Consider the following 13,248-nt stretch of genomic DNA (forward strand, 5'->3'; position numbering starts at 1 on the left):
TTGGCTGATAAGCCGTTTTGAGTGGACAGAGCTGCCCCTCTGGTTCTCAGTTGCCGTCGAGCTGTAAAGCGGATAAGTCGCTTCCGAGCGGTTAATAATATTTGTACCGCAACACAAAATCAGTGGAATATAAATGCAACGTAATGATGTGAAATTCGATATACAAACAAAAACCAACAGCAGCAGAATCAATTCAACTTAAATATTATTGCGCACAGAAAATCAGTTTAGTAATTGAAAACCTTGCCATTTTACTGTCGGCTGGAAACAGTTATCGCTTTAAATGGTAGGCAGTGTTGTAAATCCAAACCTAATTAGTCTATAATTAAACTTCATAACACCTTATCGGTGCGTTTAGTGTGCTATTGCACGTTTTTGATCTTGAACAGAAAGTGAGAGCTACGTGCGGTTCGATAAGAGAGTATGGGAAATCCAACAAAAAATTCCGCTAGACGGAAATTAAAATGATTTCAAAATACCGGCTCACACGTGTAAGCAATTACAAAAATTATTAAGATAAACAAACGAGCCCCATACTTAAAATCGGGAGAACAAATAATAATCTATTCACAAATTAGCAAAACAAATAGTGAGTGGCTTTTAAAATTGCTTTGCAAGTATGTGAGCAAAACAACAATCTATTGATAAGATGCAATTGTCGATTAAAATGTTGAAATTTGCTTACTAAGCGGAATAAATAACTAAGGATCTTTATTTAATCCTCAGAGCTTCGTTGAAGAAGTAAAAGGTATTGCGAACCAAACAATGATTTTTGTATGAGTGCTTAAATAGTGATATAAATTTAAAAAAAAACTAATATACCCCAAAACCTGAGGTATACGGTTAGAAGTCTAATCTGGAACAAATTTGCATAACAAAATCAGATTGAATAGCCAATTTGCCATGCAAATATTGGAAAAGTAATCTATTGATAAGCTGCCGTTGGCGGTTAAATTTTGAATTTGGAAAGCTAAGCGGCAAATAAAATTCGCGAGAGCATAAAAGCTTTGGAAACAGCCCCTGAAATCAGAGGAAACAACATATTTAACAGCGCGGGAGAGAAGGCGAGTGCGCAGAGTAAAAATGAGCGCCACAGAGGTGAGTGATTGTTTAGCCGCTAAATAGTTTGTTTTTGTTTGCGGCGCGACTAAATTTAACGCTCACGAAGGGAGAGTCAAAAACCATACAAATAAATATCTTCAACGCATTTAGTTCTTATTTTTGCAAATTAAAGAAATCACATAAATTGGAGCGTCGCGATTCGTCGAATGATTACGTATGTCAATATGATGCCAGAAAAAACGCGCAAAGCCAAACGAACAAAAACTTTAAAATCTAGCAGACGTGACCTTCAAATTCGTATTTGTTATGCGTAGTTTTTCCAATTGATTTTATGATTTGTGTTTCGTTTCGAAAAAAGTGAAATAAATACCTATAAAATTCATAAAATGTAACACGAGAAGCAGCTTATCACGTTGTTTACTAGCAATAATAAAGGTGTCACTACATGTGGTGGCAATCGTAACGATAATGTGATGGGGACTTGAGAATGCTCTGCTAAACTAATGTAAAGAAAATGTAAGAAGTTATTAAATTTTAAAAGTTTAAACTACATTGTTTTATTTTTAAAGCATAACAATTAAAAAAAAAAAAAAAAAAAAATCCATCGAATTGATTTAAAAAATATGCATTCAATTAAAATAAACATAACAAAATAAAGTAAATATTTAAATTTTAGTATTTTCAGTGTATCAGCAACTAGGTAGTGAACGGTTTAAGTTTTTATAACTTCTAGAAGCTATAATGTATGTTTTGTACCATATATTTGATATATTTGAGTGTATATTTGATTTGTAACCAATCTCTTCGTAGAGCATATATTTTTTTAAACGAGTTTAATAGGTCTTCAAAAACCCAGCACAGTTTGTAAACAAAAAACCGGTTGCTTGCTAAGAACAATACCATAGGAAACGAAGGGGGAGATCCCTTTTTGACAATTTGCTTAAAGGGTATCCAAGTGAGATTTATTTGTTGACAACCACAAACGATCACTGCTTTGTACGAGCTCTTAAAAAGAAGCTTTATCTGAGCTCAGCTTCCACAATCTCTTCAAAACCGATGGCATTGCCAGCACAAAAATCGTTTCGAAAACAGAATTCCAAAATCCCTTGCATACTTGCAGGCACACACCGGAAATGCCAGACGAAACAGTCGGACTAGCGAAAACAGTGGGAACAGCGCTTCCGGAGATGTTGACGAGCAGCGGGAAGAGGGCGGCGCTAGGCGCACCTTCTGGCAGTGGGCGTGGCATGTGGTCAAATCGATTTCCGTGGAGCCCACAATGTTCCTGTACATGTTCGCCTTCATGATCACCTCGGTGGTGGAGCAGAACTTCTTCCTGTACAAGTCCTGCAGGGTGAACAAGAACTTTACCGAGGAGATCTGCCGGAATCTCAACAAGCCGGAGAACAAGGAGTTCAAGGACGAAGCGCTGTTGACCAACGCCTGGTTCCTTCAGTGGGAGAACATCTCCGCCCACGTTTTCCCCATTATTTTGGCCCTTTTCCTGGGCTCATTCTCCGATCGTCGGGGCCGTAAGTTACCCCTGCTCATGGGACTGGTGGGCAAGTTCATCTACTCCTCGATGATCGTGGTCAATGCCAGGATGCCGACGTGGCCGGTGCAGAACATCATTTACTCGGCCACCTTGCCTTCGGCCTTGACCGGTGCGGATGTGGCCATTTTCGCCTCCTGCTTCGCCTACATCTCGGACATTTCCACGCTGCAGCAGCGCACCATCCGGGTGACCATTCTGGACGTGATCTACCTCAGTGCCATGCCCCTGGGCGTGGCCCTGGGATCCCATCTCTTCTACAATGTCTTCGATCAGTCCTACGCGGACATGTTCACCGTGAACGCCTCGCTGCTCTTCCTGGCCATCATCTACTCTCTGTGCGCCCTGAAGGTGAGTCTCTGCGAGTTCTAAGTCTAAATCAATACTGAATTCTTATAATTCTTATTTAAATAATTATTTATTTCTCCTATTCTCTTCATACACTAAATAAGGTAGCTTAATAATGTTATTGAAGTATCCGATATTAAATTAGTAATCCCACCTGAACAAAAAAGAAACACAATTTGAGGGATATTTTTGCACTGAGTTAATTACTCAGTAAAACTCGAAAACAAAATCATAAATTTGTACTCATAGATAAATATTACAAATAATCACTGATTTAAAGTCAGAAAATAATTGTTTTAAGATTTCAAGGAAAAGCCTTTTGAACCCTTAAAATAAATCTTACAAATAATCACTGCTTTAACTTCAGAAAATAGTTGTTTTAAGATTTCAAGGAAAAGAGAGAACACTCATCGAAGTTTAATTTATCAATCCTAGCTAGATCTTCGAGTTTTAATCTATAAAATCTATAAATTCGGTAATGTTTTTAATAAAACTTTCAGTGGCATACTATAAAATCTATAACTTCCGTAATATTCTCCCTAAAACTTTCAGTGGCAAACTATAAAATCTATAAATTCCGTAATATTCTCCCTAAAACTTTCAGTGGCAAACTATGAAATCTATAAATTCCGTAATATTATCCCTAAAACTTTCAGTGGCAAACGACGCCCAGACAGCGTTCGTTGAGGGAGCTCGGATGCTGTGGTTTCTGGGGCGACTTTTTCGACAAGCAGCACGTGAAGGACTCGTTGGCGGTTCTGGTAAAATCGCGAAGGGGCCACAGGCGCAGCTTCCTCATCATCCTGCTAATCAGCATGGCCCTGTACACCTTCCAGCGGGACGAGGGCCAGTACCTGTACATGTACACCCTGGACAAGTTCGACTGGGATGTGAGTGCGTACAGCAACTTCAAGACCTTCAAGTCGTCAGCCTACGTGATTGCCATGCTGGTGGCTGTGCCGCTGATGAATAAGGTCCTCGGTTGGAGGGATACGGTAGGTCTTAATTTTCCGATTATAGTTCTTAGAAATATTAATTGGCGGTTTAAAAATATTCATTTAATTTTTTGCAAGTTTAATTTAATATTTATCGGAATGAGAAAATGAGTTAGCTATATTTTAAATCACTTTTTCTTATTTTACTTTCCAATTTTTCACAGACCATCGTCTTTATTGGCACCTGGGCCCATTCGATAGCCCGATTGTTCTTCTATTTTGCCACCAATACGGATTTACTATATGCCGGAGCCGTGGTCTGTAGCTTGGGTCCCATTGTGGGACCCATGATCCGGGCCATGACCTCGAAAATTGTGCCCATATCGGAGCGTGGAAAAGTGTTTGCCCTGCTCTCCGTTTGCGATAATGCGGTGCCCTTTATCAGTGGAGTGTGCTATTCGCAACTCTATCGGGGCACCAAAAAAACCAATTACGGCGGCAATGTCTTTATGCTAACTATTGCCACTCAGATAGCCGTCTTTGTGATGATACTGTAAGTTATCTCCTTTGTTTTTGTTTTTCCAATTATTTTATTTATATTTCACTTTTAGTTGCATTCACATTGTGTTGGGCAAGAACTCACTGGCCGTTCCAGAAGTTCCCGAGAAGGAGAGTGGACTTATTGGTCCAAAGGAGGCCGTCTTGGTGGCGCCAACTGAAGAGGACAAAAGTTAGCCAGGCTTTTGCATATTACATTTTATGATTCCTATAAAAAAAAAGACATGAATCCATTGAAGGCAGCTATTGCATTGAAAATGTGGCCATTGGATATCAATCCCATTAACTTATCATTAATAAAAAAATATATATTTTCATATCTCTCGACTTGTTATTTACAGGTATTTGAAATGGAAAATTAAGCATTTAAGCCTAATTAAATAAATAAATAAAAATAGATATTTTTAGAAGTGATGTTTAGCCGAGCGGGATTTTGAATATTAGTTTTGGAGTTATTATTAGGTATAGCTATGATTTTTTTTACCATTTTCCATTTAAAATAATTTTCAATTCCGTTTTAAAATAATCAGTGATCGCCCCTTGAAGGTTAGCTATATCCTTAAATAATATTTGTGGTTAATAATAACCTTACCCGAATCACTTGTTCTTGGAGAGGGTGCGCTGCTTCTCCGCATGCTCCACCACCTGCTCGTCCACGAAGAGGCCCTTCCTTCGCCGGACGCTGTCCATGTAGACCTTGGCTCGGTTGGCGGAGTCCGCCTTCTCGCCGAAGTGCATCAGCTCCTCCTCGGTTGTCGGCAGCCAGAAGGGATCGATATCAATCACCTGTAAGAAGCAGAGGCAGGGTGTAAATTCCGGGAAATCATTTGGGCACTTGAGACGAGGACAAAGGAATGAGGCGTCGCTGTGTCTATGCGCCTGCGCCTCGCACTGGATTGGATTTGGGTTGGGTTCTTTGGGTTTTCTTTCGGCTGGGTCGGGGTATATCGTTTTGGGTTTTTCAGCATGGCTCTTTTGTCTCAACGCCAGGGAAAGCGTGCATTTTCACATCTTCATTGTTTGGACGGGCCTCTCGAGCTGCGACAAAGGACTCGACGCTTAATGACTTTCAAAGGACGCAGGGACACGCATTGCGCGTTACGTGATAAGGCAGACTCGCCAGGATACGCAGAAGAACGGGCCAGTTCCTCAATGGCGTGAAGAGCGTTTCCTGCGCTTGATTGATGATTGCCTCCTGCGAGGCGAACCACTTGAGAATCTCTGGTGTGAGATCTGCATTGTTTTGTTTTCCTTTTTTTCCTCTTTTCCAACAAGGACTCGAGACCCAGCGGGCGGGTGTCGAGCGGTTCGTTGGAAAAACTCAGCACTCTCCCACTCTAGAATTTGGGTTCTACTCTTTATGAATTCCCTCATCAATGAGCGAGCTTGCTCGAAAACTGATTAAGATGCTGAGGCGTTGGTCTTTTGTTAGGGAGAAACTTTTTCTTGCACAGCGAAAAAATATCAAAAATTAATAATTTAATTTTGAGTTCTGAAAATGTATGAAATATTGAAATGATGATAAGACAATCTTTCGTTTTAATTAATCGTAATCTCGTATCAAACATAACACCTTATAATATAAGGCTTATATAATAGAAACAAGTTTTTTAATATCTAGGTATCTAGTATATATAAGTCGAAGATTTGTTCCTTAATTTTTTCACAGTGCGTGTTCTGGGCCATCTGTTCGCACTACGCTAAACTGCGGGCCCTCGAACATCTTCGCAATCCCATGTAGATCATTATCGGGCACAAAGTTTCGCTTGTTTAACAACAGCCAACAACGCCAAGTGGGCAAGGGATCGAAGGGAACAATGGGGGCAACTATAGGGAGCCACGCAGTAGTCCTCGACAAGGTAAGGCAATCCCAGTTGGCAATACCAATCCCAGTTCGCAGTTCGCAGTCCCTGTCACAACACAACAGAAACGCAAAAGCGAGACTGCCATCCTTTGGAAATGGTTCTGCGCATGCGCAGCAGCCACCAATCTTTCCATCGGTCCCCATCCCCATCCCCATTCCCATCACCATCCATACCTTCAGCTATACCCTTACCCATCCACATTCCCATTCCCAACATTCCCACTCCAAATCTCGGGCAGAAAACGCAGGAGACCCTGTGGCAGCTGAAGTGCTCCAAAAGTGCGCAGAACTTGCGTCTGAGCCGGGCCAGACAAATGAGCAGCCAGCCACCAGCAGGCAGATGAGTGCACTGCCACAAATCGGTTGGCTTAAAGGGAATTTACCTCTTAATTAAACTAAAAATCTACCTGAAATATTTATACTTTTAATTAGTTATGGTGCCGTTTTCTAGAAATTTGTCTTGGAATTAAAATTCTACAATTTTGTAACTGGCCAAAAATTTAAAATAGGTGTTTAAAATATTCTTGGGGTGAATCTAAAAATATTTGGTTCAGAAATATTCCTGAAAAGATACAAAATAAGTATTATTGGTAATCTATAAATGTAATATTAAAAGTGTCAGAAAAATACATTTTTTCAAGTTCCTAACAAGTTTAATGTACACACGGTTTGTAAAAAAGTTAATTAAATTCTATAGTAAAGGACCATTCGAACTTCGAAAGAAAAAGCATTTGACTTGGTAAACAAAATATTTACATTTTTGCCAGTGTCCTGTTGGCCAAAACCCACTTATAACATCCAAGGAAGGTGGTTATCCCCACTAATGCAGCACCACGTTCCAGATTACAGGCGATTCAAAGACTCTTTCCCCCCCCCCCCCCCCAATCACCACCTCCACGACCACGATTCTCCCATCTTGAGGTTGAAATATTAAGAAAAATATTGGAGCGGCCGCGAAAACCAAAAGCAAACGACGTGACATCAACACACACACTTGGTATGGTCCCCTATTATATTATATGGTATGGAATGGAATGGTATATCTCTCTGTATCTCCAACTCTCTTTGCACACACGTGTTTTGTATCTGTGTGCTGCTTATGAGCGGCGCGTCTTTGTGTGAGTGAGTGTGTTTACCTGTCCAACCGCGCGCGGTTTGTATGCAGGTAATTTACGCGGCAGCTACCGAAATACGCTGAAGTCCGTCGGTCCGTCGGCCCGCTTGTCCATTTGTCCGCTTGTCCGTTTGTCCGTCCGCGACCAAGACGAAGTTGAGATTATTATCGCGCGCCAGAAACTGGCTGAAAGACTGTGAAAGAGACCGGGCCCAGAGAATATAACTCGATGCGAGTCGAGTTGATTCGAGAGACTTGGGGGCCTGGGCCTGTAAAAGTCTCCAGCGAACGGACAACGGACAAATGGACGGCGGACGGCGGACCACGATGAGCGTCATTTTGACAGCCAGCGAGCGGACAATGCAAACCACGTTCCACTTAAGAACAACAACAACGAGAGCAACAACAATCCTTTGGCCACTTGGATAAACACTTGCCTTGGCATGGATATATCCCTACACCGAGGAAAAATATTGCAAACATTTTACTTAGAAAGCGTAAAATATGAAACTGTGAGAAGTAGCACCAAATTAAAAATAAGAGAAAATTAAAAAATATTGCAAGCATTTTACTTAGAAAGGGTAAAATATAAAACTTTTTTTTTAATTGGAAAAGTTTTTGGAGTAAAGCTAGAAGATTTAGATGACTTTAAACGACTTAAAAATTAATTTTTGGAAAATGAGTTAAGTTATAAATTTGGTTCTCCTTATTTTTAATATATATTTTTAATAATAATCTGTACAAGAAATTAAATATTTAGAATTCCTGATCAATTTGCTTAAACATTTTTCGTTCAGTGTATTTGTATGTGTGTGTTTATTCGCACCAGGCAGACTTTAGGGCACTGCCATGCTCTCTCCCGCCCCCGGCCGAACTCCTCCTCCTGCTCCCTGACCCCCGCCTCCACCTCCGCCCCTGCCACTGCCTACCCCCTCCCCCTCCCCCTGCCCCTTGCCCCACTCCCAACGACTGTCTCCACCGTAGACTTTCCCTTTGGCGGGGGGAAAGGCAGACTGTGGCAGGTATACAAAACGAGTTATCAGATTATTTGTTATTTGTCTTGGTTCTTTGCTCACAGTTTGTTGAGGCCGTGGCTGTTATGCTTTTGAAGTAGTTCCAGAGTTCCAGAACTGAGGTCTTGCATGCAAAGCGCGACAAGCGGCAGGAACAACAACTGAAACACCAACAACAACCAGAACCAAATCATATGCAACAATCCGGACCAGAGGAAAACACGGAGCGGAGCGGCCTTAAAGTAAGACCAGTAGCCAAAGTTGTTATGTTTTTTTTTTATATTTTCTTTTTTTTTCGGTAGGCTGCAGGTCTTGACCCTCTTCCTGTCCCATCCCCCCGTCTCTGGCACACACACACACGTAATCATAATAACAATCTTCGTGTTCATCAAGTGGCCAGAAGAGATGAGAAGTGCTGCAGCCAGCGAGGAGGTGGAGAAAAACAAAAGGAAGCACAAAATTAAATAATAACAAAAGCGCGCAAGACAGTAGCCACCCGACGAAGAGATATTTGTCGGTTAAACAGTGCAGCTCATTGCCGTAAGGCAAAAGAAAGTGGGATTATTAAAACTATAACTTTATGATGGCTAAATATAGAAAAAGAAAAATGATACAGCTACACGTCTTTAATATGGAATTAAAGGTATAAATTTCTAGAAACTGATCTTTTGGTTTGGGGATGCTATTGGATTTTTGAAATTTGGTAAGAACTTCCCCAGAGTTATATTAAAGAATTCTTCACTTAGACTAAGATCATTGTAAAAACACTTAATTTATTAGAGAATCATATTTAAGTTTTCCACAATCCTAATAAAAATGGTACTTTATTAAATGGGCCTAAAAATTAATACAAAATCCTGTAAGATATATTCTTGGTTATAATAATGCCAAATAATTAAATTTAACCATTTGCAAAGATAAGTTCTTAGTTCTTAATAATTTAAGAGAATGGGTTAAAAATTATATTCAAATAAGGGAAATTTGTTTTATGATTATGAATTTGAAAATATGATACCACATTTTAAAATATTTAAATCATAGGACTTTATATCTATTCCTAATGAACCGCACTGTTGACTTAACTGTTGCGCTCCTGTCTGCCGTCTTAATGATGCTACGTGAAGTGAAAGAGCAACGGCAATATAACAAGAAAAATTATGATATATGAAAACTGAAAATTAGTTTTTGTTGTCTTCGGTTTCTGTTTCAGCTTGCAGGCTGCAGCTCAGATCGCAGCATTCAGATACCACGTTAAAAGGTCATCCGCAGAGATGATTTCTTGCGGCTGCTGATCTGCTGATCCGGCGATGCAGATGCTTAACGAACTTATTGTGGGCCATGATGCGGCAAGAAATGGAAATGGCTTTTTGGGAACGAGACAACTCCCCAGCCCACTTCGGGGCCCTTTTTCCCGTTTTTCCCCCGACCAGAAGTTGGCCACTCGAGTGAAGTTGACGCCTTCGTTGTTATTATGGGCACGTGACAACTGCGCCCACGGCCAAGAGCCCGGCCCACTCAACTGGCAGGTAGGGTTTACAAAAAAAATAAGAAAAAAAAAGAGGGAGGGGTTGGGTGCCAAGGGGCGGGGAGGCCACTGGCCAACACATGTGGGCGTGGACAAAGTGCTGAAGCCAACCGTTTTAATTGCTCGGGCGAAAGGTAAGCTGAAATCCTAATTGTTTTCACTTTACCTTCGCTCAGAATAATGATCGAAATTGTAATCGAATCGAATTTTTTCAGATAATTTTCCACTTGCGGTTGGCTAAACTAGTTTTTCGTTGAGTCTTTAACACAGATAGGAGTTAAGATGGAAACTCAATTCACATACAGAGAGAAAACGGCTTATAATAATGAAACATTTTAGGAGTTTTACATGAATTGATATAAACGCTATAAAAATATCAAAAAAGGCTTTTAATTTCTTATGGTGTATTTAACGAATGGAACTTTAGAAATTAATAAATAAGAGGTACTTTAGAAAGATTAAAACGCTTATCGAAGTTAGAATTAAGCCAGCTCTCCATTTTCACCCCATACTAAGTTTTAGTATTTAAGTATTGACAACAAATATGAAAATATTGTAATAAAATAAAATAACTTTATATTTGTATTTTTTAATTAACAAATCAAGTGTTTAGTTTAACGACCAGCCTGTATGTATTTTTTCTCTGTGCAATCCGACTCCCCTCCCATTTTCCCGCCCCTTTTCCACTTTTCCTGCTGTCTGGCGTTGGAAATGCGTAAGAAATTATACGAAGCAACGGCAAACAACATCTCCGTCGCCGGCAAAACTTGAGCTGAGAAATAGAAAATCGCCGGAAGTCATTATACAAAAACTTGTTGTTATCGATTGGTTGGACGATATGACCAACACCAGCACAATCACACCAATAGAGGAACTAATACCAACACAGAATGCACGCAGATTAAACATTTTTTTCGTACAGGCGAAAAAACTATTTATTTAGGTTTAGATTTATTGAAATGAAGTAAAACTATGGAAACTATCTAAAAATCTCATCTATCCATATAAACGCTTTAAACTTATGTTTGCTTGTTTCCAAATTTTACATCGTTGAAAGAAGCCATAAGTGTAAGTCTAAAGAAGGATAATCTATACATTTTATTAAATCAAACCCAATTAAAACTAAGTCATATGTTTTAAATGAGTCACATTCCAAGAAAAGGAAATTAGCTTTTAATGGAGCTCTTCATAACTTTAATGTCTAAACCAAAATTCTGTTGGCTGTGGAACTTTATTAGTGTTTTTGGCTAAACTCGGCTCATCCGCTGATGCTCTCCCATCCGTTTTAGCCAAAAGCATAAAAGCCAAAGGGAAAAAATCATCAAGTTGACTGTTAATTGTGGCCCACGACAAGGTCAGAATGCGATGGAGAAAGAAGGCGACTGGAAGAGAGAGGGAGTCTGGTTTGGGGCTTTGGGTTACCTCGAAGGGCACACAGCTGCAGCTCCAAATGGACCATATAACTTTCAGTCCAACTGTTGCTGTTGCCATGTTGCTACTGCTGCCACTGAAGTTGCTGTTGCCATGTTGCTACTGCTGCTGGCTGTGGTTTAGCTTATAAGACTTCAGCAGAAGGTAACAGAAGGCTCAGAGCAGCGTAAGCTGAGATTTTTATTGACCACAGACAGCCAGCGAGAATCTCGGGGGAGAAGGAAGGATGGATGGGAGTGGGAGGAGGAGGAGGAGGAGGATCGGGGACAGGAATAGGGGGAGTACAGTGAGGCACGCACATGGCATATGGTCGGACAGGCGCTGCACTTGTGCCCCATCATCGGCCAGGCAACAGCTGCTTCAGCAATCTCTGCCAGATACAGTCGGACTTCCATAAAAGTAATCACTTCCACGCTGAGTAAACTAATAAATAACCTACTGTACAAAAGATGAATCTTCTTTTGGTTAGAAAAAAATAATCCTGCGGTATAAGTCATCTCAGAACAAAATAAAATATTTGTCTTTATTTTAAATTTGTAATCTGATAGCAGTTTATATATGTTTTGCAACTGACTAAGTGAGTTAAACAAATGTAAAGAAAACCAGGAGTTCTCTTATGGTACGTGTCAAAATGTACAAATTACTCATGCTAGCTTTTTGACTTAAAATCTTGTTCTGAAAATATATTTTTTTCATTAGACAATAATTCGTCTACTCATTAAGTTTTTCCTTAAAAATGTATTTTAATTTTGCATTTTAGTTTTTAAACTCTAGAACCACACAAGTGCATATTTAAGTTGCTAGATTTTCTTTAGTAATCTTAAAATATAAATAAATAAAAAAAGGGCATAACAAAGAATATTTTTACAAAATATTAAGTAAAGGATTGATTTTATAAAGTATCTAGTTGTTTGACGCTTCCTACCTAAGGACGATCTGTACCTAAACTTAATAGATTTCGAAAGTTCAAGTTCCCTTGCCTTACTGTACAGTACTCACCTCCCAGTGGCTGAACATGAGCTGGGGACAGGCCAGGCCAGATGTCTGCTTTCGCATCTCCTGGGCGAAGTTGAACGACTCGATCACCGGCAGAAGACAGGTGACCGCGAAGTTGCCGCTGCCCTGGGTCAAATCGCCGGAGAGGATTTTACCGTGCCGCCGGCCAATTACCGCATACATTTTACCTGCGAATGATAGCAAAAGAGATATTTTCTTTGATCAGCTGTTGGTCGTTAGCTAGAAATCGAATTGGAAAAGGGAAAAGGGAAACGGGAAAAGGGAAACCTCCAACTAACAATGGCCGCCATTCAGTTGAAGTTCTCGGTTCTGGTTAATGCTTCTATATCGCCTGTTCTTGCTGCTGTTGTTGTTTTTGTTTCTGGCGCGTCTCAAGGTAACTCGTAAACAAATGAAATCTTATCGGGTTTGGCCCATAAAATTGGCGGGCTTTCTGCCGAACCGCGCGCGTTTTTCGCTTGAACTTCCAAGCTGGAGATGGAGATCGTTTCCAGGTCTCTCTCGCACTCTCTATATACCCTAGATGGGAGTGTTTTAATTTTTGGTATGGCCTTACAAAAATATGTCTTAAATATATTTAAGCAAGAACAGCAAGAAGACGTTTTAAAAACCTCCGGAGTTGTAACTTTAATCGCCTAAAAAGGGGGACCAATTAAGATTTAAGGTAAAAATCTTTGAAAAAGTATGTACAATTAAATGATATAAAGGATTTAGTTTAAATTGAGATTTTCCAAAAAATATTTTAAGAATTAGTGATATGAAACACAAAGAAATTTCTGTAAAACGTCTTAAATTATATTTGTATAAATGTTTCATGGATTTATGTATT

At 39.9% G+C, this 13,248-nt stretch overlaps 2 protein-coding genes and 1 long non-coding RNA gene across 7 annotated transcripts in view; 2 read left to right on the top strand and 1 right to left on the bottom strand.

Annotated features, from left to right (window-relative positions):
* Positions 1 to 13,248, bottom strand: part of LOC108067186 (elongation factor-like GTPase 1) — an 81,749-nt gene that overhangs the window by 290 nt on the left and 68,211 nt on the right. Inside the window, exons 4-6 of one of the 2 annotated variants that reach the window (XM_070215430.1) lie at positions 12,402 to 12,586; positions 5,048 to 5,241; positions 4,520 to 4,663 (exon numbers count right to left, since the gene is read on the bottom strand). In XM_070215430.1, coding sequence (XP_070071531.1) covers positions 5,053 to 5,241; positions 12,402 to 12,586 — 374 coding nt within the window. In that variant the 3' untranslated portion in view covers positions 4,520 to 4,663; positions 5,048 to 5,052. Of the gene's footprint in view, positions 1 to 4,519; positions 4,664 to 5,047; positions 5,242 to 12,401; positions 12,587 to 13,248 lie in introns of those variants that run through there. The other variant, XM_070215429.1, reaches the window with a different exon arrangement.
* Positions 46 to 4,772, top strand: LOC108059178 (lysosomal proton-coupled steroid conjugate and bile acid symporter SLC46A3). 4 transcript variants are annotated; one of them, XM_070215432.1, is made up of 6 exons: positions 46 to 286; positions 727 to 1,098; positions 2,183 to 2,965; positions 3,619 to 3,957; positions 4,122 to 4,450; positions 4,509 to 4,772. In XM_070215432.1, the coding sequence occupies exons 2-6, from the start codon at positions 1,084 to 1,086 to the stop codon at positions 4,630 to 4,632; spliced, it is 1,590 nt and encodes a 529-aa protein (XP_070071533.1). In that variant the 5' UTR covers positions 46 to 286; positions 727 to 1,083; the 3' UTR covers positions 4,633 to 4,772. The 4 variants fall into 4 exon arrangements, with proteins under 4 accessions (XP_070071533.1, XP_070071532.1, XP_044250340.1 ...); XM_070215433.1 differs by having other exon boundaries at positions 70 to 140; XM_070215431.1 differs by having other exon boundaries at positions 46 to 1,098.
* LOC138913148 (uncharacterized) lies at positions 6,087 to 9,051 on the top strand. Its single transcript, XR_011418772.1, has 3 exons — positions 6,087 to 6,314; positions 8,512 to 8,688; positions 8,749 to 9,051. It is a non-coding gene; the product is annotated as an uncharacterized lncRNA (long non-coding RNA).

Source organism: Drosophila takahashii, chromosome 3L (assembly GCF_030179915.1).
Source record: "Drosophila takahashii strain IR98-3 E-12201 chromosome 3L, DtakHiC1v2, whole genome shotgun sequence".
Lineage (NCBI taxonomy): Eukaryota > Metazoa > Arthropoda > Insecta > Diptera > Drosophilidae > Drosophila > Drosophila takahashii.

Bases quoted from the DNA above. Each gene is read 5' to 3' on its own strand.
- LOC108059178 (XM_070215431.1), top strand. The intron at 2,966-3,618 runs GTGAGTCTCTGC...TAAAACTTTCAG, and splicing joins ACTCTCTGTGCGCCCTGAAG to TGGCAAACGACGCCCAGACA. The intron at 4,451-4,508 runs GTAAGTTATCTC...TTTCACTTTTAG, and splicing joins GCCGTCTTTGTGATGATACT to TTGCATTCACATTGTGTTGG.